General features: G+C 38.6%; 4 protein-coding genes and 1 long non-coding RNA gene across 5 annotated transcripts in view; 3 read left to right on the forward strand and 2 right to left on the reverse strand.

Annotated features, from left to right (window-relative positions):
* Positions 1 to 664, forward strand: part of slc32a1 (solute carrier family 32 member 1) — a 4420-nt gene extending 3756 nt beyond the window's left edge. The window contains exon 2 of the mRNA XM_077726607.1: positions 1 to 664. This exon is cut by the window's left edge and continues 1039 nt beyond it. Within this exon, the coding sequence (XP_077582733.1) occupies positions 1 to 149 (149 nt within the window). The 3' untranslated portion in view covers positions 150 to 664.
* A 1593-nt stretch (positions 665 to 2257) lies between these two features.
* aurka (aurora kinase A) lies at positions 2258 to 6830 on the reverse strand. Its single transcript, XM_077727268.1, has 9 exons — positions 6544 to 6830; positions 6252 to 6317; positions 4879 to 5257; positions 4764 to 4803; positions 4495 to 4686; positions 3706 to 3844; positions 3496 to 3644; positions 3236 to 3410; positions 2258 to 2730 (listed from the first exon to the last, which is right to left on the reverse strand). Exons 2-9 carry the CDS (start codon positions 6312 to 6314, stop codon positions 2542 to 2544), a joined length of 1326 nt encoding a protein of 441 aa, XP_077583394.1. The 5' UTR covers positions 6315 to 6317; positions 6544 to 6830; the 3' UTR covers positions 2258 to 2541.
* A 650-nt stretch (positions 6831 to 7480) lies between these two features.
* On the forward strand, positions 7481 to 11468 carry wdr82 (WD repeat domain 82). Its single transcript, XM_077726723.1, has 9 exons — positions 7481 to 7955; positions 8599 to 8696; positions 8969 to 9035; positions 9111 to 9210; positions 9974 to 10090; positions 10155 to 10310; positions 10410 to 10479; positions 11070 to 11212; positions 11292 to 11468. The coding sequence occupies exons 1-9, from the start codon at positions 7795 to 7797 to the stop codon at positions 11319 to 11321; spliced, it is 942 nt and encodes a 313-aa protein (XP_077582849.1). The 5' UTR covers positions 7481 to 7794; the 3' UTR covers positions 11322 to 11468.
* A 911-nt stretch (positions 11469 to 12379) lies between these two features.
* Positions 12380 to 20378, forward strand: twf2 (twinfilin actin binding protein 2). The gene is made up of 9 exons (XM_077726722.1): positions 12380 to 12690; positions 14461 to 14639; positions 14782 to 14877; positions 15538 to 15642; positions 17443 to 17568; positions 17642 to 17792; positions 18811 to 18932; positions 19201 to 19381; positions 20223 to 20378. Exons 1-8 carry the CDS (start codon positions 12594 to 12596, stop codon positions 19366 to 19368), a joined length of 1044 nt encoding a protein of 347 aa, XP_077582848.1. The 5' UTR covers positions 12380 to 12593; the 3' UTR covers positions 19369 to 19381; positions 20223 to 20378.
* Positions 14410 to 22061, reverse strand: LOC144203333 (uncharacterized). Its single transcript, XR_013327668.1, has 3 exons — positions 21941 to 22061; positions 18765 to 18887; positions 14410 to 14654 (listed from the first exon to the last, which is right to left on the reverse strand). It is a non-coding gene; the product is annotated as an uncharacterized LOC144203333 (long non-coding RNA).
* Positions 22062 to 22580: the final 519 nt, after the last annotated feature.

The raw sequence follows: 22580 nt of genomic DNA on the forward strand, positions 1-22580 counted from the left end.
ACCTCAAGCTCCTGTGGAGGAAGCTACAGTGGCACCAGGTCTTCTTCGACGTGGCTATCTTTGTCATCGGCGGCATCTGCAGTATTTCTGGCTTCATCCACTCCATGGAGGGCCTCATTGAGGCCTTCAGGTACAACATCCACGAGTAGATGTTCTGCTTCTCTAGATTAAGAAAGAGAAACACATACCGCCTTCAAACTAGGGGTGGGACAGCCCTTTTGAGGCAATTAATGGCAAATTAATCACATTTTTTTTGTTTCAATCGGAAATAAAGCTCAACGAGTGCATATCTAAAATAAGTGTTTTCTTTTAAAGTAGATACGCGCAAATATAATGAAACTGAACTTTTCAGATGATATGTACTTTGTTATTTTTTGCAAACAAAAAGCTAAAAACTAATAATGGCACTTTAAAATTGGATATTTTAGTAAATAGTTTAAAACCCAAAGTTATTCATTTACTAAAAGCCCTTCAATTTAAACCCTTTAGAGCAAACTATCCAGTTAATCAAGATGAATACATTATAGATACTCAAATTAACTTTTTTTTTTAAATCAAGTTCCACCCCTAGTTTAAAAAAATGCTTTCTTTTCACCTGAGTGTAGACATTGGCATTACACACTCGTCAAATAAACAATTAAAATGACAAGTGCTATAAAAAAAATCATTAACGCTAAAGACAAATGAACATTTAGCTCTGGAAAAAAATCTCAATGGCAAAACTCATTCTAAAATAAGATTGGCAGCACCATTTTTGGCAGAGTATTAAAAAGAGGAAAAAATGTAAGGATGTATAACTCGACGATTCAAGGGCCTTCTGGAAGGGAAAACATTTCACATAAAGCAATAAAAAATAGCAAGCAATTTTGAAATTATAGACCTTGGAATGAATCTTTTGAACAAAACGATGTGACAATATTAACTCTTTACAGGCCAAGTGACAATATTTGCTAATTAAAATTGAGACATATGTGGGTACCACATTTTGAATCAAATAGGCCAAAACAATAAAACTTGATAAGTGTGGCCTACTTTAACATTATTAAATTATCTCCCCCGAAAATGTATATGAATATACAAAAGTATACATTATTTAAAAAATGCAATTGAATAAAATGCAGTGATTACGGCTCCCAATAATTCTTAATTACGATAGTATTTCAATAATAGCTTTGACTAGGACGCAATTACTTGCTAAACATTTCGCCAGTTAGTTAAATATCTGTCCTATAAAGGGTTAATCTGTGTTCTGCATTCTGATTGGATCCTTACCTTACAGCCCTTCAAAATAAGGCCTCAAAACAGCCTTATTTTCCCAGAGTCGTAGCCTATTTAGTCTGTAAAAGTAACGAGATTGGACCTTAAAAAACTATGCATTGAATGTACGATATTTAGCGAGCACACAAACGCAACACAACACATAGCAAAATGGAAGGAGATAGTTCAACAGAAATTGAAAGGAATTGGATTAATTAGCGTCTTTTCTTTCTCTAGCTAAGATTGGCAGCTCTAAAAATGCAAAGACTCCCTGCTTTTTCATCACATTCCAAAAAACGTGGCCTGTTATTAACGTCAATGGATGCGGTCGATGTACGTAAAAAAAATAAGGAAAAAAATACGAGGAAAACGAAAGACGTGCAAACGGACATTTTTCATTCTGTGCAATCCAAATGGGGTCCTGTGGAAATGTTCTTTCAAACAAAAAAAGATGAAAAAATAAGCGTACGTGTAGTGTTTATTATTGTGGTTTCAAAACTGATGGAATGTATATCGCAAAGTCGTCATCATATATCGTGGAAATTAATATTAAATGAATACAAGATTAAAAGACGTGAAATTCTATTGTAAAAAAAAAATCATGTGTGGTCTTATGTAACACTAAAACGGTCAGAACATGTATTTTTTTCGCAGTAATAAAGGACTGAAAACGACGTGCAAAATGTGTTTTTTAACGGCAATGTCTGTCCATGTCATTCATTTACGTTACTAGCCCGAATAGAAAAGACTTCTATCGCTTAAACTATCCGCCAAATTAAACAATTATTTAACTATGTTGCTTATTTTAGTCATTCAAAACGAAAACGAGCATATTTTTGCTCCAAGCATTATAAGACCATCTGCTCTTACCTTATTCATGCACGCATGTTGATTGTAGTATCTAAAACCCCAGAACCTGATGGGAAAAAGAGAAAAAAAATTAATAGCTGTCACAAATAAAATAAACAAACATTTCTTAATAAAACCGTAAACGTACCCGTTGAGTTTAAACACTTTATTCAAGCTTTTCACGCAATCGAGATAAACGAGTCACATTACTAGCCGTGCAATGGCGCCCTCTGCTGCCTACATAAAAAACAGCACTCCAGCAAAATTTTAAAAAGCTGCTGAGGGGGAAAAGTGCAGGCATATTTTTTATATTAATTCAAGTAAGGAAAGTGACAAAAGCTAACAGTTCTTAGTTATTAGAAGAAGGAGAAAAAGACTGAAATATTTACAAGTGGACCAGGAAGTTGCCTAGAAGTAAAGATTAGCATGAAATGATTAGCATGAGTAGTCGGGCTCTTCTGCGGGACGGGCGATGGACTTCTTGGTGGAGTTTTGGACCACCCATGGGTGGGCGAGGACCCCCCGTATGGGCAGCCGGTGGGCTGGGTTGTGCTTTAGAAGGAGGGAAATTAAGTCTTTGGCTGGTGCGCTGACGTTGGAATGGGAGGGGTACGAGTATTCCACCTGCCGGGAGAAAACCAGAAACATTTTCAATACGCCTTAAAAATACTTGGACAAAACAGTTAACGAGCACTTTTTGGGTATTAGAAGGGGAAAAAAAAAACACACAAAAAATCATTCAAGGTGGCGTTAAAGTGTCAGGTCTCGCAGTTCTGGGGTTGAGGGTTCGAGTCCCAGCTGGGTTCTTACTGTCTGGCATTGCCATGTTCTCCCGGGCTTGCGTAGGTTTTCTCCAGGTACTTTTATCTCACAACAGTTAGCTGGGTTATGCTCCAGCACCCCCTGTTGAAGTTTCCCTAAATTTACTACACCAGCACAGATTAGCTTTTATAAAAAAAGAGGGGAAACACGGTGAAAAACCACACAAGCACAGCTAACCCCACATCTACCTCCATATTGTGAAAACCGGCATCAATTGACAAATCAGATTTTGTAAAATTGTTTGTACTGATCCGGGTTTCGAGCCAAAAACTTCCCTCCCCTCTCTATCCCATCCTCCTTGTCTTACCCTGGCTATTCTGCGATACGTGTCCTCGTGAGATTTGGTCTCAAAGGGCGGTTTCCCGATCAGGAACTCGTAGCAAAGCACTCCCAGGCTCCAGAGGTCCACCTTGTCGTCGTGGGTCTTCCCTTCGATCATTTCGGGGGGCAAATAGTCCAGCGTTCCGCACAACGTCGACCTCCTGTTCCAGGGAAGAAGCTAAGTCAACAACAGACAGGTACAGTCTCCTTTGCCCTCACCCCAAGAAGAAAAAGACAAAAGGTCACCTGGACGAGGGGGTGTGAACGGACCAACCGAAATCGCCAATCTTCAACTCCCCACTAGCGCCCAGCAGGAGGTTTTCGGGTTTGATATCCCTGTGGATGACTTTCCTGGAGTGGCAGTAGTCCAATGCGTCGGCCAGCTCCATGATGTACTAATGCCAGACGGCAGTCAGAGACGGCTCGGCGTCAAGGTCTCGAGTGAGGATTACTTACCGTGGCGCTGCGCTCCTCTGAGAAAAAGCGGCAGCGCTGCAGCTCCCGGAAAAGCTCACCCTTGGGTGCGTACTCCAGGATGAGGTAGACGCGGGAGGCATCGTGGAAATAGCCGTATAGACGCAAGATGTTGGGGTGCCTGGAGAGGAATGGCGCAATGGTTAACTCAAAAAAGAATTGTATTTTGTTGTAGTTTTGAGTGTCTTTAAATAGTTTGGTAAAGGGTTAAAAGTCTTGTCAATTAAAATGGCCTACAATGTTTTTATTCTCTATATAAATTACAGGGGGGAAAAACATTGCTTGATTTTATTGTAATTTTAGTAGTTTTGATACAAAGTGTATTTTAGTAGTTTGGTAAAGCGTTAAAAGTCACTGTTCGCAGACGAAAACGTCATCGCCGACTGCTAATATTGTCATGCTTTAAGCACCGCCCTTTTCACTATATAAATATAGCAGGTCAGCAAGCAATGTACCCAGACAGTCAAGCTGTTAGCGACATACAGTGACATCGACAGAATTTTGAATTTAGTGCATACTAATTAGGTACTTGGAAGATATTTTTTGTAAATATGTGCCGTATTGCATTTGTACTTTTTTTATTTTTAGTTATTATTTTTTAATAAGGGGAATTGCAATTATTAATAAGGGAAGGAATTGGCCGAGGTTGCCAGGTATGCATTTGTAATCTTGCTACATCACTTAAGCTGATATTATATCTTAAATTAGAGGAAAATCTGTGATTTCATCAAAACATCAATTAAAAAGGATGCTAAAATAATTTGACTTTACCTGAGATGAGATTGGATCTCCACTTCTCTCCTCAACTGGTGTTCCACCCCAGCCTGTTCTAGCTGCTTTTTAAAGAGCACCTTCAAGGCCAGGATGAATTTGGTCTGGCGCTCTCTAGCCAGGTAGACATTGCCAAATTTCCCTTTACCAAGCGCCCGGCCAATTTCAAAGCTATCCAAGCTCCACCGCTTCCTGTTCATGACCAGACACAAACAAATCTCAATAAGCCACGAGGAATACCATAAGGATGAAAACGTGGAATGACATACTTTTGCATGCCCGCGGCTGCTTCTTTCTTAGCCGGATTATCTGAGGATAAATAAATGCAGATGTTTAGGCAATAAACCCCACATAGGAACAAAAAATAACATAACACAAGCATACTCTCGGGTTTTGCAGGTGCCGACACGGGTTTTGCAGGCTCCGACACGGGTTTCACGGTCCCCGACATGGGTTTTGCGGGTCCCATCACAGGTTTCGGGGGAGCAGTCGTTGCCACAGCGGGTTTTGTCAATTTGGGCTCATTGGTTGTAGGTCGGGTTCGTTCGACGGCTGGTTTGCCGTCGACGTTTGCCGGTTTGACATTCTGATCGCCGCCTTGAGCCGATTTAGTGGCGTTCCACAGCTGAGGCACAGACTTGACGCTTTTTAACGACGGCACCAAGCGCTGAGGCCCGTTAGTCGCCGACAGGACGCGAGGGCGCTGCTGGGAGACGGGGAGACGTTGGGAAACGGGGATACGCATTGGTCCATCTTCATAGAGCTGAATGGGAGGGAAAGAAATTGAATTTATACTTTACTCCAGAGGTGGCTAACTCCAGTTTGTTTTCCATGTCTGCCTCCACCAACACACCTGAATCAAATAATCAGTATCAAGCTTCTGTACAGCTTACTAATGAGTTGATTATTTGAGTCAGGTGTGCTAGAGAAGGGAGCTATGGAAAACAGACTGAATACATTTTTTTTTAATTCAAAAGCCTTTGTAATCATACACAGCGGCATATAACGAAATTGGTGGTGCTACTCCATGCTTTTCAATGTTTTCACAGTAAAAAACAAATAGTAAAAGTATAAACAGTCACATCCCAGCTAGGTGAATTCTAAAATATTACTTACTATAATATTACTCATTGGCACTGCTTTGAATTGGACGTCATGCGCCGTCAATGTAAATGTTTTTTCTTTTACTTAAATGGCACAACACATACTTGAATTATTGGTATGTCCACTAGGGCAGTGTTTCCTAACTATAGCAAGAAGTAATACAATGTAATATTCAGAGAGAGAAATTATTACGAACATAACGAGATTAAAATTGAACGATTACAATGTTAAAATCAAAATATGACGAACGTTAAATTGTAGATTTTACTATTACAAGACTCAAATTATGAAACTGTCCTTTTGTTTGGTTTCTAAGGCAGCAACTTTTGGTCTGTGTGAGGACATGTTTTAATATTAGGAGATTTAAGACATATTTGGATAAAAGTCATAAAATAATGCGATTAAATACATGACAATACTTATTTTTGCATCGTTGTTGAGGATACACAAACTTTTGGTGAAACTAGGTCAGTGTGAAAAATTACATTTTAGAATAATTTTTAAGGTTTATGTGATTCCTGCTGATAAAACTTTGATGAGAACGACTATTGTTAATATAGACGACAAAGTTTTAAATCAAAATATTTTCAGTGCGTTTTTCAATGCAAAAAGGGTGTCTCAGCTTAAAATTTCAAATAAAGTACACGACTTACCTTCGCTTCAGATCTCCGACTTTTCGAATCATTTGACATTTTGACCCTGGCAGTGGTCTCCATAGTCTGACAAGGAGAAAAAAAAGATTAAAAATCACAACAATATATAAATAGATAAATCGATAAATAGATCGATTTTGATAGCTGACAGTGTCCCTATAGCAGAAAGGACAACTTGAAGCTCGTAGCTAGTTAGCTAGCATAAGCTAAAGACATGTACGAACAACGAGGTTCATAAGAACTATTTATATTTGTTTATTGTTTCAGGAAATTAACCAAAATGGAAATTTACCTGTATGTGTTATATTACACGGCGACGAAGAGGAACCACCCCGGACAGAGCTCGATGGTCGGCAGCGTTAACCTCGGTCTAGTTTATATAATTGCAGACAACATGAAAAATTACTATGGTGGATCAGGAATCCAGGTGCATTTAGTTTGCTTTTCGATGTTTATCGGACTCCTGCGCAACTAACAAAATGGCGAAAGTGCAAAAATGACGCCGGAACGCTAGTATAAGCTTCGCTCAATTCAAACGTCCCTCGCTTGCTAGTCTTTAAACAAACAACGCTCTCCCATTGGTTAAGACAATGGACTGGTGTACCGCTCATTGGCTGACAACGGCCACGGATGTGACGTCATAAAAATGGCGTTGGACGGGAAAAAGATTTCGGAAATATAAGGTTAAATGTTTTAACTGGCGACCATTTTACGTCAGATAATGAATGGGATCTGTTGTAGAGGACGTAGTGTTTTTTTTCATCAAATTTCTGAATTTTTGACAGGTTTACAACAGTTTGGTTAATAACGCAGCACTAAATCAATTTGAATTATGACAAAACATTTTAAATAATGCATTTAGGATACTGAATCCCTAATGCGTCATGTATAAAACAATGTATAAAAATAATTTCAAATAATTTCAAAAAATAATAATTTCAAAACATTGAACATTCTATACCAATTTCAAAACAAGTAATTCCTATTTATGATGTCAATAAGGAAACCAGTGACGTGGAATCTATAACACGATTCAATACTAGAACAATTCATATTGATTTTAGTTTAAGAGTTAGTGACGTTTGATGTTTTTGTATCGCGAGATTTTCACGCCATCCTAACCCTAATAAGACAGCAAACAAGATGCTTGTTAAAGAATGGCAAAACCGCATTAAAAGCTTATAATAAATCTCATTAACTGACACTTATCCACGCATGCCACATAATAATACACCATCTATGAATATGGTCATCAAATTAGTACGGAAACATTGAGTATCGCGAGATTCTAAACGTTATGTGGGTTCCATCTCGCACCGGCGGCCGCGCATGCGCGTACCTACATGGTTGCATCAAGGGATGCCCGCGCCGAAAAAAATCATATCAGTTTATAATTCCTTTAGAAAACCCGTTTTATAGCTTTTACAAAACATCGTAGTATATTTTATAAACGCGGTGTAGGAAAAAGAAGTTTTAGAGTATAGAAAGGGGATTGTGGTAGCCGTTCTCGGGGCAGAGAGCGAGAGAGAGAAGGGGGGCCGCCATGAAGCTGACTGACAATGTGCTGCGGAGCTTCAGGGTGGCGAAGGTTTTCCGGGAAAATACGGACAAGATCAACTGTTTTGATTTCAGCTCCAATGGCGAGTCGATTATATCGAGCAGTGACGACGATTCGCTCGTCTTATACGATTGCCAGGAGGGCAAGTAAGTCAGACCCGGTGCTAATTTCTTTTCCCTCCCCCATCACTACTCTTGTTGTCCTGTTAGCTTAAATGCTAACATCAGTTAGCGGCCACAAGTTGTGTTTGCAACAAATTAAAGTCATCCACCGTCATTGCCGGTGATAAACGTCTATTTTATTTCAAATAAATTGACTAGAATGACGCGATTGTGTTTCAATGGGATTTGACGGCAATAGACGTCCAATTCATTTGAAAAGCGGTTTTATATCCGTCAAATGTCAAAATTAATTTTAAAATGATATTAAAGCGGTTAGAACAGTGGGAACGCGTTTCAGCTTTTAATTTGAAATTTTAAAAAGTCAATTTTAACAGCGATTCTGTCACTGTCAACCGCTGCCAATGCGTTCAAAACAAAACAAAATTCAAATGACAGTTGCCATGGTAGTGTAGTGGTCCCCCAACTACCAGTACTGGTCCTGTAGACAAAAAAATGTATATTTTAGTTTAAAAATTTCACCCAAGGCTTCCAAATGGAGACGTCAGTAAGAAAATCTCCTTTCCGATTGTACCATGAATATTAAATGCATAAAAGTTTGTTCTAAGTGACCTTAAAAATGTAAATTTCACTTGATTAACATCCCTTCTTCTCTCCATTGTGATTCCAGGCCCAAAAGGACGCTATACAGTAAAAAATACGGCGTGGATTTGATCAGGTACACACACGCAGCCAACACGGTGGTCTACAGTTCCAACAAAATCGATGGTATGTGGATATTAAGCTCTGGCAGACTGTCATATTCTTTTTTTGCTGTTTTTTATACCCGTACAGGTACTTTCCACGATATTGCTCGCCCTGAGCTGAGGTAGTTGTTTGTACAGTTTTTGGGTTTGTGATTGTGTCCCACACTGGAGCTAACTGTACAAATGACTGCCTTGCTCATGACTGAGCCCACTTCTCCCTGGGTAGCGTAAAATTATGTCTTAGATAAATAACGTGTCGTGGTTTTCATGGTTTGTTTTATGTCGCCCTTTAAGACACAATCAGATATTTGTCCCTTCACGACAATAAATATATACGCTACTTTCCTGGACACAGTAAAAGGTAGGTGTGGGTTGTCTTGTGGTTGTTTTTTGAGGGGTGGGACAGAGTGAATTAATGAAATTTTGACTGTTGTAGAGTGACGTCGCTCTCCATGTCGCCTGTGGATGACACTTTCATTTCGGGATCACTGGATAAGACGATAAGACTGTGGGATCTACGTTCGCCTAATTGTCAGGTAGTTGTGGTTCAATGGGGAAAGTGTGTGGGTTTTTTGAGGGGGGTTGGAATGACAAAATGTACTATCGACAAATGGGTTATAATTTAAAATATTCCTCAATTTTTATCCCAAACAGTAATTGTGAGTGTTTTTTTCTGTCAATGTTCAATTCAATGTGAAATTTTGTTATTATTTAGTGTTATGAAGGAACAATGGATAGCAATGGTTTGAAACATTGTAATAATGTCATTTGATACAAGTGGGTTAACTGTGATTGAATTCTAAGATGGAAAAAAATGGTATGCCTCGGTTGCCAGATTTGATCAAACTGTATTTTGGCCAAAATGAATTTAATTATCATTACTGGTCAATAAGCAAAAAACATTTCCATTGGGGTAAATACTTTTTTTTGCAAATTTTGGTTGGTCAGGGAAAAATTTTATTTCTAAAATAGTGGCTATGAGGTTTTGGCATATAACCCACAAACAACAATATTTAATAGATGAAAATTTGTTCAAAAATAACATTAATTTAAGAATAGCAAAAATCCAGATTGCATGAAAACTAAAGACTACCAAATTGTTTTTAAAGATACATTTTTGTACTAAGCATTAAGGCAAAAATTCCACCTGTATTTTTCTACCTAAAATTTGAACTTGTTGAACTCGCTACAATGAATACAACAATAGAACATCTCATTGTGTTAATAAAGCTGTATTGTCATTTTTGGCGATAAATACCTTACAATAAGTCACCTTACAATGTTTTCCTGACCCCGCAGGGTCTCATGCACCTCCAGGGGAAACCGGTATGCTCCTTCGATCCCGAAGGCCTCATCTTCGCCGCCGGCATCAATTCGGAAATGGTCAAGCTCTACGACCTGCGTTCCTTCGACAAGGTGAGCATTAGCATTAGCACGCTACATTTTAGCGCTAATCCTCACACCCGGGGTCGGTCCACAGGGTCCCTTCGCTACCTTCAAGCTCCAGTACGACAGGACGTGCGAGTGGACGGGACTCAAGTTCAGCAACGACGGCAAACTCATCCTCCTGTCCACCAATGGCTGTGCACTCCGCATATTGGATGCCTTTAAGGGAGCCGTGCTGCATTCGTTTGGGGTGAGATGTTAGGGACGGCCCCTGGAAAACAGATGGGGAAGCCCTGTGGGTTTAAGGAGAGGAACACTTACCTGTCATTTTTGTTTTGGGGGGCTGTAGGGATACAACAATAACAAAGGTGTCTCGCTGGAAGCCTCGTTCACACCGGATTCTCAGTTTGTCGTCATCGGTAAGTGGAAGAGATCCTACAAATGAACCAATCGGAGCTTAATACTTAATACTAGTACTCAGTGCATTTTGTATACATACTGTTTTACTGTATTGGCCTGAATATAAGACGACTCCCACTTTTTCTCCACTTAAGTTTGGAAAAAAATAGTTATTTGAACACCACATTCAGTTTTTATACAGAAAATAATGACAATACATCTGAAACAAATGAGTATTGCAATATATTCAAGATTTATTTTGTCATTTAAATCATGCAAAAACTATCAAATATTTTTATGTCAACAAAAGTTAAATCACATTTGTAAATAAATGGCTTGTTTTCTTAGTAAATGAACCAATCTACTGTGATAAAAACATCATTAACTATCAAAGTAATCAGCATTTGTGTTGAATATATCTGGCGCCAACTAGTGTTGCAAATGTCTACAATGTCTATACCCTAATTTTAAGACTACAAAAAGACACTTTTTCAGTCTCATTTCACTGCAAAAAACATTGTCTTATATTCGGATCAATACGGTATGTACATATTTATTTTATTTTCACTGAATATTTATGTACTTACGCTCTGCAAAATCCACGCATCAGGGTCCGAGGACGGCAAGATCCACGTGTGGAACGCCGAGAGCGGCATGAAGGTGGCCGTACTAGACGGCAAGCACACGGGGCCAATCACGTGCCTCCAATTCAACCCCAAATTCATGACCTTCGCCAGTGCCTGTTCCAATATGGTGAGCTCCATCCCATCACGTGAGAGTCCTGTTTTTTGAAAACAAACATTCCTAATTTTTTGCTTGCTTGTCATTTTAGGCATTCTGGCTTCCAACCATTGATGATTGAAGTGGCGGCCGGCAGGGGGCGACACCGTTTTTTTCTGTGTTTTGCGAGGCAATAAATTTGTAAATAGGTGGAATGTGGAAGTGGAGTATGTGTCTATTTGGTGTTTTATATATTTTTTTAAATTACGGATTAAAACCTTTAAAATAACTTCTTTGTGTGTTGACTACTTTTTTATTAACTCATTGTTCGCCAGTGACGACAATAGATGTTCAATGCATTTGAACGATTGTTCATTTAAATTAATTGGACGTTCAGCGCAGTCAATGGAAATGTATTCATTTGTGAACTCACTTAAAATTAGAAAAATGTATTAAAAATACAGTACATAAAGTTTTAAAAATGAGTCAAAATGAAGTAACTTTTTTAAGGTTAAAGGCAAATTGCGATTTAAACATTACAAATGTACATATTGATCTTTTTATCTGAAACATTTAAAAAAAGATACTAAAAATGAGAAATCTTGCTTACCAATCAAGATGCATTGGACGTCTCGCACCATCAATGGTAGCCACAGAGTTAAACAAATTTCCTTTAAGGCACAGGTGTCAAAGCTGTGGCCTGAGGGCCAAATGTGGCCCGCCACATCATTTTGTGTGGCCCGGGAAAGTAAAGGATGACTGCAGACTTTCTGTTTTAGGATGAAATTCAAATGAAGAGTATAGATGTATGTTAATTTCCTGATTTTTTCCCTTTTAATACATTAATTGTATTTTTTTTCAGTGTTTTTAGTTCAGAAAATCATTTCATAAAATCTATAAAAACTTCTGGAAAACCAAGATGAAACAACATTTCCCTAAAAAAACAATGACAAATGATGCTTGAATGAAATTCATCTATAAAAAACAATATTAATAGTCCATATCAACATTTTTAAAAACAAATCTGACATTAAATCCACCCAACCAAATTTGAGACTTGCCTATTCGTCACCTCCATTTGTGGGTGTCTCCCTTTTATTGATCTATTTTTTTTTCACAAGTCAGCACCATGACTGGACTGTCATTGGGAGCTAAATTTGGTGGTCCGTCAGGGTGGGGGATCAGATTCCCAGTCTGCATGCGCACCATAGATACCCTGCCAGTTAATATCTCGCAACCCCCAGAAGCTTCCCTGACACCCACACAGCTCTACAAAACTGCTCTATTTTCAATTTGACGCCGTTCATTTGTACATTTTGGATATATATACACTTTTTTAACATTCTCAGAGTAAGAATTGTTTTTTTTGGGGTTGTTTTTGTTTTGTTTTGGACGACCGGCTGCTCCAGCCGCCATGTTTTTGGCCTTAGTGGTGACGCCAGAGCTGAGGGACTTTCTGGCCTGGGCAAGAGGGGGAGCGGTACGACTCATTAAAGTGCGCATACAGGACGGTGAGTGACCAATGGCATGGTTGCGGGTTCAATCTTAGAATTTTTACCTGAATTTGAACCAAAACTGTGGTTCTCAAAAGTCTTATTATGGCTAAAACGTTAAAAAGGGGGTGCAATGGTCCATTTCTGGACTTGAAGTATGGAGTTGGTGTTTGGGATTCATTCATTTTCCATACTGCTTATCCTCACAAGAGTCGTGGGGGGTGCTGGAGCCTCTCCCGGTTAACTACGGACACCCTGAATTGGTGGGAAGCCAATTGCATGGAGCCTAAAGATGGAAAACCAATCAAAGTTAGGGGCAATTTAGAGTGTTTAACCAGCTAGCTTAGCCTAGCATGTTTTTGGGGATTGTTCAACTAGCTAGCCTAGCCTAGCATGTTGTTTGAGATGTGTTAGCAAACCGGAGTACCTGGAAAACAAACCATGCAAGCCCAGGGAGAGTATGTAAACTCATCTGGGATTGAACCCTCGACCCCAGAACTGTGAGGCCAACATTGAGTTAAAAGTACTGGGAAAAGTATTACTTTGAATAGGAAGCAGAGTACATTTCGGCTTCAAATTTGAATCTAACCAAGTATAAGCATTTCTAGTTATAGAAAAATACTATAAAATATTGTAAGAAATAACATTTTTTTAAAAAGTAGTATAATAATTAGTAGTGTGTATATACTTAAAAGATGACTAATATCTCCCTGACCACCAGGTAAAAAATATTTTGAAATTCCCCAATCTAGTAATTAAAATACTGCAAAAGCAAATCTGAATATGAACCAGATAATATCGACAAAAAAACCCAAAAAAACAAGGGTCATAAATGAGATAAGAAAAGAAATTTCCCTAAAAATAAAAATCTGATGTAATTTGTCCCGTCTCATGTTGACGTGATCTGACCGACTTCTAGGAAATAAACCTAACGTGAAAAGATACAGAGGCAGGAAGGGAAAATAAGATTTGGAAGCAGCTGCCGTCTGCTGAAGGCTGGAAGGAATCGAGGTCAACCAGGCCAACAGTTGTGTACTTTTAAATCTCGTGTCACACACACACACACACACACACATTAGCACAAGCACACACACTGCACACGCATGACTCTTGTTTGTTCCTAGCCGACCGACGCTTTTGACACCGCCGCCGTCATTGGTGCTTTAGCTGTTTTGTTTGTGTGGAGTCACCGAGCAAAAAATAGCAACAGACTGGAAAGATCGTCAACTACGATTAAAGGGCTGGCACGAGCCCCGACGACAATTAATTAATTGGATCATACGTATATCCTGTTGGTTACTCATTGGATTCTCAGATTTGCATTTTAAGTGTGTATGAGGACCACTAAACCACATGTGACCCTTGTGAGGATAAGCAGCACAGGAAAAAATGACTAAATGAAGTAAAAGTAAATAAATACATAGAATAGTTACTCTTAAAAAGGCCTAAAATGACAATTTGGACCATTTTAAAGGTCAATAATGTATTTTTACCAAACACTGAATCAACTATCAAAATAGATTGATAACTAATTGATTAATTGATTAGTCAATTGCCTGAGTAATTCATAATGTTGTATCTGGGAGTACTTACACGTGCAAGTAACTGGAAAAATTGTAGATATGCTGTTTGTTGGCAGACTCCAAGATTCTGTAAGAAAAAGCATGTTTTGGTTCTTTTCAAAAAGGCAGACAGCAAAATAAGACAAAAAAAAACAGGAGTGGATTTTACCGGTGCACTTTGGTCATGTCATCATCACGTTGACGTCCCTCCTGCTATGATTTTCAGAGCAGCTGGTTCTGGGAGCCCACAGGGAACCAGGGCAGAGCTGGGATCGGGACTATGACCGCTTCCTGCTTCCTCTGCTGGACCCTCAAGAGCCATGTTACGTGCTGTACCGCTTGGACTCCCGGAACGCGCTGGGTTTTGAGTGGCTCTTCCTTTCCTGGTCGCCGGATCAGTCGCCCGTACGTCGCATTCCCCTTCAAAATATACCATTTTGCTGCCTTTTATTGTAATTGTTTTTTTAGAATTATTCATTGAGCCATTGCTTTCATACTTGTTAGTAAAGTTGTAAATCTGAATCCCGTTTTGGTTTACTGGTTCCAGGTCAAAGACAAGATGGTGTACGCTGCCACACGTGCTACCGTGAAGAAAGAGTTTGGTGGTGGCCATGTCAAGTATGAGATGTTTGGCACAACAGAGGTGAGGAGTGCTAATGTAGTAGTAGTAGTAGTAGTAGTTTTAGTAGGAGTAGTAGTTTTAGTAGTAGTAGTGCTTTTAGTAGTAGTAGTGCTTTCAGTAGTAGTTTTAGTAGTAGTAGTAGTAGTAGTATTTTTAGTAGAAGTAGTAGTTTTAGTAGTAGTGCTTTTAGTAGTAGTAGTTTTAGTAGTAGTAGTAGTTTTAGTTTTGGTAGTTTTAGTAGTAGTAGTAGTAGCAGTAGTTTCAGCAGTAGTTTTAGTAGTAGCAGTAGTTTTAGCAGTAGTAGTAGTAGTAGGCATAGTAGCAGTAGTTGTAGTAGTAGTAGGCATAGTATTATTAGCAGTAGTTGTAGTAGTAGTAGGCATAGTAGTATTAGCAGTAGTTGTAGTAGTAGTAGGCATAGTAGTATTAGCAGTAGTTGTAGTAGTAGGCATAGTAGTATTAGCAGTAGTTGTAGTAGTAGGCATAGTAGTATTAGCAGTAGTTGTAGTAGTAGGCATAGTAGTATTAGCAGTAGTTTTAGTAGTAGTAGTGGTAGTAGCAGTAGTAAAAGTAATAGTCTTAGTAGTAGTAGTAGTACTAGTGGTAGTAGCAGTAGTAAAAGTAGTAGTTTTAGTAGTAGTTTTTGTAGTAGTAGTAGTAGTGATCATTATTTCACCACAGGAAGATGTCTGCTTGTCAGGCTATCAGCGTCACGTGTCATCGTTTTGCGGTCCCGCCCCCCTCACGCAAGCGGAGCAAGAACTACAGAGGATCAAGCTCACCGAGGTCAGAGGTCAAAATCAGCTGCCTAACAATTCGCCCCTTTCGTTTTTGCTTGCATTTTAGCATTCTAAGTTTGGAGTCAATTGGGGTTCAATTCTAAAATACTTTAGTGGGCATGTACACATCAAAAGAAAGAAAACAAATACTAATCCAATCTATTTTATCTGGGACAAAGTGTGGAACAAGTTAAAATGGGGGTGGGAGGTTGTTTACCATTGTGAGGCGCTTGATTGGATTGATTTGTTTGCTAACCCATGAATGTTTTCACATGGCCAAGTCAAACAAGTACCCATCCTTCATTCATGACTTTTCTGAGCCGTTTATCCTCACAAGGGCCGCGGGGGGTGCTGGAGCCAACCTGTAAGTACATTAAAATGACACAAAATGGACTCACTGCCTGCCATTAACAACAATACCCTTGTCCTCTGTTCACCTTTGAAAGGATTACGAGTGGCTATAAAAGGTTTTATTTGAATTGTCAAAATGGCCGACGCGGCCCGTTAAAACATCACGACAGCTCTTTCGACATGCGTCAGTGATGTCGACGGATAATCCCTCTATATTAAAGACGTTGACATCATATCTTAAAGGAATTTTTAGCGAGTTAGCTTTCGTGCGCTAACCTGCAGGACCTCATTGACGCCCTATTTGTACCAGGTGAGTTAACTTCTTAATCCATTTTCTTTGAGTTCAACAGCAAAAAATAATTGGCTACTGGACACAACTAGGACTTGATCGACCCTCAGGGGGGGGCGGGCTCCCTCAAATGAGGGTGTCCCGTGGTAATGGCAGAAACACCCGATGATCTTGAGGTACACTCTGAGGTCCAGAAATGACGTTTTATGTGTCCGAATAGTTGCTCGTTATCGTTTAATAGTTTAAATTTTGTTGCTGTGATAATTAGACCCACAAGAAAGGTGAGATTTTATTTATTTTTGGCCATAAAAGGAACATAATGGCACGAAAAGATGAGAATCCATCGCCATTAAAAGTAAATTGGACCTGTATTGTTGTCAATGGCGGATATTGAGTCCATTTTGTGTCATTTTAGGGTACTTTCGGGTACTTTTATGTCAATTTGGGATCATTTTCTATTGATGTAGAGTGGAATTAGCTCGCTAGTTCATGTGTGTTAGTTGCTTTTTCCTGATTTTTGACAATTTTCCATTTTTTTAGGCATTTTAAGTATTGCCTGCAGGGGGCGACAGAACGAACATGATTGTGGATTTTGCTGTGTCTGTATTCTCACCCTCTTGCTACAGTGACAGGGATATTTCCCCCAATACGGGATGAATAAAGTTATCTAATCTAATCAGAAAATGCAGAACTCAAAAAAATCAAGTGTCAAAGTAGCGGCCCGGGGGCCAAATCTGGCCCGCCGCATCATTTTGTGTGGCCCGGGAAAGTAAATCATGAGTGCCGACTTTCTGTTTTAGGATCAAATTAAAATGAAGAGTATATATGTTTATTAAATTTCCTAATTTCCCCCTTTTAAATCAATAATTGTAATTTTTTAATCAATTTTTTCACTTAAAAAAACAGTCCCCTATTTCCGCTCCCATTCTCAAAAACAGACAAAACGTCAATTAAAACATCGCGCACTGAAATTGTCCTCATCAAAAAGATGTGACTTGGCTCCATAAAGACCGACAAACATCAAAGTAGATTGGCATCAAGTGATGACCATTCAAAGGAAGCGACAAATTCTGGGAAAGATCCTAATCACCTCTTGAAAAACTAAAAAAAAAAAGCCTAAAAACTTAATTCTGTCAATTCTTAAAACCACTTTGTCTCCCCCTGCAGGTGACATCGGAGAACAGCGTGGATAGTAAGCACCAAACCCTTCAAGGCCTGGCTTTCCCAATGCAGGAGACGGCCAGAGAAGCACTCCTGCAGCTGGCGCAGAAAAAGATTAACTATTTACAGCTGGTCAGCGCCTCCCCTCACATCCCCTTTCAATGATCCCCAAATTCCAAGCGACCCTTGACCTTTACTTTGCCAGAGATTGGACGTAAAGAGGGAGACCATCGAGTTGGTTCATTCCCAACCCACGGATACGCGGGACTTGCCTTGCCGGGTTCCCAAAGACACGCCCAGATATCACTTCTTCCTCTACAAACATTTACACGAAGGCGACTACCTCGAGTCTATCGGTAGGCCGCCATTTTTTTATTTCTGCGGAATTTGTCACGGCGGGCTTTTGAACTTGATGTCCGTCCGGGCTAAACGGGATGTCTAAACTAAGAGCGCTAATTTGATTTGGGAGAAGTTTTGGATATTGACCGCAAAGAATGCAATAATTGAGTTAGTTGGCATCTAGTCTAAGTTCGCCACGATGAAGTTGACCGGTGCGGGGGTTGGTTTTTAACTGGGTGATTTGGCGTCCTATCACATGGAATAAATTGTTCATAAATGGGAATGATTGGGTTTTTTTGTAAAATGGGTGCGAAATTTTGGGTGGTTGAATTTTAAGTTCTTTGTGTATCCTTAAAATTACAAATCCCAGAATGCCTTGCTGTTAGGTGCTCGGACGTTTGGTCGCCGGTCAAATGGTGAAAAATGATATTCATGAAAGAGAGTTTAATATCCAAGTACTGTTTAATATCTAAGTACTGTTGAAAACAGTAGATATTTAGATATTAAACTCTCATGAATATACTTTTGAGAGCTGGTTTCAACAGTACTTAGATATTAAACAGTACTTAGATATTAAACAGTACTTAGATATGAAACAGTACTTAGATATGAAACAGTACTTAGATATTAAACAGTACTTAGATATTGAACAGTACTTAGATATTGAACAGTACTTAGATATTAAACAGTACTTAGATATTAAACAGTACTTTGATATTAAACAGTACTTTGATATGAAACAGTACTTAGATATTAAACAGTACTTTGATATTAAACATTACTTAGCTATTAAACAGTACTTTGATATTAAACTTCTCTTAGATATGAAACTTTAACTTTATTGAGCTTGAATCGGGCATAAAATGAGTAACTTGTTCCCTTCATTTTGGGGAATTTCCAATTTTTTTATTGCGCAGCAAGTCTGCATGCTCAAACTTGAATGTTAGTTCATTAATTCATTGCCGGCATCTGATTGGACGAAGCCATACCTGAAGTGACGATGGCGTTTGATTGGCTGTCTTCTTTTCTTGGTAGTGTTCATTTACTCCATGCCTGGATACAGCTGCAGTGTTAAGGAGAGGATGCTCTACTCCAGTTGCAAAAGTCGACTTCTGGAAGAGGCGGAGAGAGATTGCCAATTACAGGTGGTCAAAAAGGTAAACGTTACTTTTTAACCAATCAATACAGCACTTCCTGGTGCCATTTTTTTCATTTCTAAGGTGTTTCCCAACTTTTTTGAGATCCCACAACACACTTTTTGCATTGAAACAAATCCCAAGGGACACCACTAGGTAAAAAGTCCCTCAAATTCCCCCAAAAATCATCAAAAATTGACCAAAAGTGACCTTAGACTCCCCTAAAATGCTGCAAAATAACCCTAAAAGAAGTTGGCCATGACGTGACAGAAACGTTTTCTCATTCCAGCTGGAAATCGATGACGGAGACGATCTAACGGAGGACTTCCTGTACGAGGAAGTCCATCCCAAACAACACGCCTTCAAGCAGGCCTTCGCCAAGCCGCGTGGGCCGGCGGGCAAGCGGGGACACAAACGCCTCATTAAGGGCCCCGACGAAGTCGTACAGGACGGCTAGAAGTTTCAACGAGGTGTTCCTACATTACCGCCACCTCGTTAAAAAAAAATACAAAAAAAAAACACCCACACCTCAACAGGCCCGCCATTAAGCTTTGCTCATAAATTGGCTGCTCTTTCCCTGTACAAAGTTCCAAATAATATCCGTGTATTTACATATGTAGGATGGGAAGAGCCATAAATAATTCATATTTTTTAAATGTTAATCCTTGAGAGCCATGCTCTGAATTTAAAAAAAAAGTCAAAATACATGAAAATGTGCCTTTTTTAGTCACATGACCACTTTTAAAGTACAAAAAGTCAATTATTTTGACAACATTGTTACCTTGTTGCTAATTAATGAGTGTCCATGAGAATATCCATGCAAAATTATGATTATAAATTATAGTTAAGTTAGAAATTGTAGCACACAATACGAGAGAAAACTATAAATTGACATGTATAATAGAAAGTACATATAAGTTCAAAAATACGCAAACTTCAGCAGTTTTCCATTTAAATGGCAAAAATAATTTTGAATTGCCTAAAATTAAGATATCTTAATAAACGATCTGGATCAGCAAGTAAGCCAATCTGTCGTAAATCTAATGGCAAACTAGTAGAGTGACAACCCTAATATTAAAAAACCCATAATTTGTGGCATCCTTGATATTCAATTTTCTTAACTTTATTTAACAAAGTCAACCATTTGATACAATTTCATCCTTATTTATCCAAGGAGTGTTCCCAAATACATATTCCTAAACCCACCACTATCATTTTAAACAAAACCACCCAAAAAGCCATATGTGGCTCGCGAGCCATGATCATGTAAAGCCAATCTCTCTCTTTATTTTTTTTTAACCCTTCTGTTAGGATATGAGAATAACGGAGTCGTTTACACAATGACGGAACGAACGGCACGATGAATCTGCAGTGGACTTTTAGAGGCATTTTTGTACGAACGATGTTTGTAAGAAACTCAACAAAAAAAAATTCAATTCCAAATAAAAACCTGTTTAATGTGCTAAAGATTTTTTGTCTTAGCCAACACGGGAACTTGGAAAACTTGTTTTCCGTTGTTATTTTCCAATGTCATCAGTTTTTTGGCTGTTTTTTTCAGACGGTGGGACAAAATTAGTTAGTATTTAGTTCATTTCTGTGGAAAATGTTGATTTGAGATACGAGTAAATCGACATATGCAATAAGCTCGTATCTCAAGGCATTACAGTATACTTGAATCAATTGGGAAGTGGTGAAAGTTTGTATTTAGCGCAATTCTATGGAAAATGTTGATTTGAGATACGAGTAAATCGACATACGCAACAAGCTCGTATCTCAAGGCATTACTGTATACTTGAATCAAATGGAAAGTGGTGAAAGTTTGTATTTAGTTCATTTCTATGGAAAAATGTTGATTTGAGATACGAGTAAATCGACATACATAATAAGCTCGTATCTCAAGGCATTACTGTATACTTGAATCAATTCGGAAGTAGTGAAAAAGTGATTGGTCATAGTGAATTAAGAGTGTCCAATCCTGTGTGGTCTACAGTCTAGAAATGATCGGCGGCTCTTATTCATAATCTTCCATATTTTTCTGCAAAATAATAATAATTGGAATTGATAGGAAAAAAAATAATTTGCCCACAGTAACGTCACACACACACACACACACACACACACTGTTATCGGACGGGATAAATTTGGACAAGAGTTCCCAGAAGAAACCGAAAAATGACCAAAAAAAAAGATAGATATGATTAACAGCTTTATCAGATGAGTTGTCTACTCTCACAATTTATTGCCTTTTTGAAGTGCAAGACCAAACTCTGGGAAAACACGTTAGGGGAACTTATATTATAATAAGATAATACTATAATATGTCCTTCAGGGCCATTTTGGACACCCATTGATGAAAGTTCGCGGGTTGCTTTTACGTCAACTTGATTTCACGTGGGCAGGACCATTTTAGATATAATATTTAGATTTTTTGTTATATAAATGGATTTAAAAACTGGATTAAAAGCCCTGAATATTCAGTTTTTTTATAGATCTAAAACAATGTTTATTTTAGCTTTTTTGAATATATTTTTAGATTTTACAAAATGATTTTTGCACTAAAAACACAGAATTAATTGATTAAAAAATGACAATTATTGATTTAAAAGGGGAAAATTAGGAAATTTAATAAATATCTATACTCATTTTAATTTGATCCTAAAACAGAAAAATGCGGCGGGCCAGATTTGGCCCTTGGGCCGACACATGTGCCCTAGTGGGCCACAATTGGCCCGCACGCCCTATATTTGACACACCAGCTCAATTCCCGTGCCGATTGAAAGTATGTTGCTCACCAAAACAGAAGCATTTAGCGACTTTTTTCAATTCTAAAAGTGGGGTCGGCCCGATGGTAAAGTGGTTAGCATGTTAGCCTCACAGTTCTGAGGATTTGGGTTCAAACCCAGGTCAGCCTACCTTTGTGGAATTTGAATGCTTTCCCCAGGCCTGCATGGCTTTTCTCCAAGTACTCTAGTTTCCTCCCACATTCCAAAAAAAAACATCCATGCTAGGCTAATTGTATGCTAATTTACCTTTATATATGAGTGTGATTAGTTGTCCTTAATCTCTTTGTGCCATGTGATTGGCTGGCCACCCCAGCCTCTGGCCAAAAGTCAGTTGGGATTGGCTCCAGCACCCCTGCAACTCTAGAAAGGATAAAGCGGTTCAGAAAATGAATTAATTCATTCTAAAAGTGACTTCAAGCTAGCACTGAATAAGTATACATTGTCAAAATAAGTGTGTTGGACGGTAATATAAAACAGATTAGACACTAAAATACACACACACACATATATATACATATATATACACATATATATACAAGGCCAGCTGCAGTATTTATCTCCAATTGAATCTTTGAGGGTTTTTTTTTTTTTAATGTCCACTCACCCAATATTCCAGATAAAATTTGATTTCAGAAGAACATTGTTAAAAGCAGGCATAATTGGTCATGTGCATTTTTGCAAATCTTGGCGTCTCGGCATCTGGCAACAAGCGGACAGCTTTTACTTGGAATCGGTGAGCTGCGTGATCTTCACCAGCAGACATTTTAAAACAACAACAGAACATTCAGAATATTCACAAATAACTCTTTTGGCGTTGTTAGCTTTAATGATGAATTTACTCTGAATTTCTTAGTCATCTGATGAACCTATTCCATTTTATCCTATT

The sequence above is a fragment of the Stigmatopora nigra genome, chromosome 10, assembly GCF_051989575.1.
Source record: "Stigmatopora nigra isolate UIUO_SnigA chromosome 10, RoL_Snig_1.1, whole genome shotgun sequence".
Taxonomy (NCBI): Eukaryota; Metazoa; Chordata; class Actinopteri; order Syngnathiformes; family Syngnathidae; genus Stigmatopora; species Stigmatopora nigra.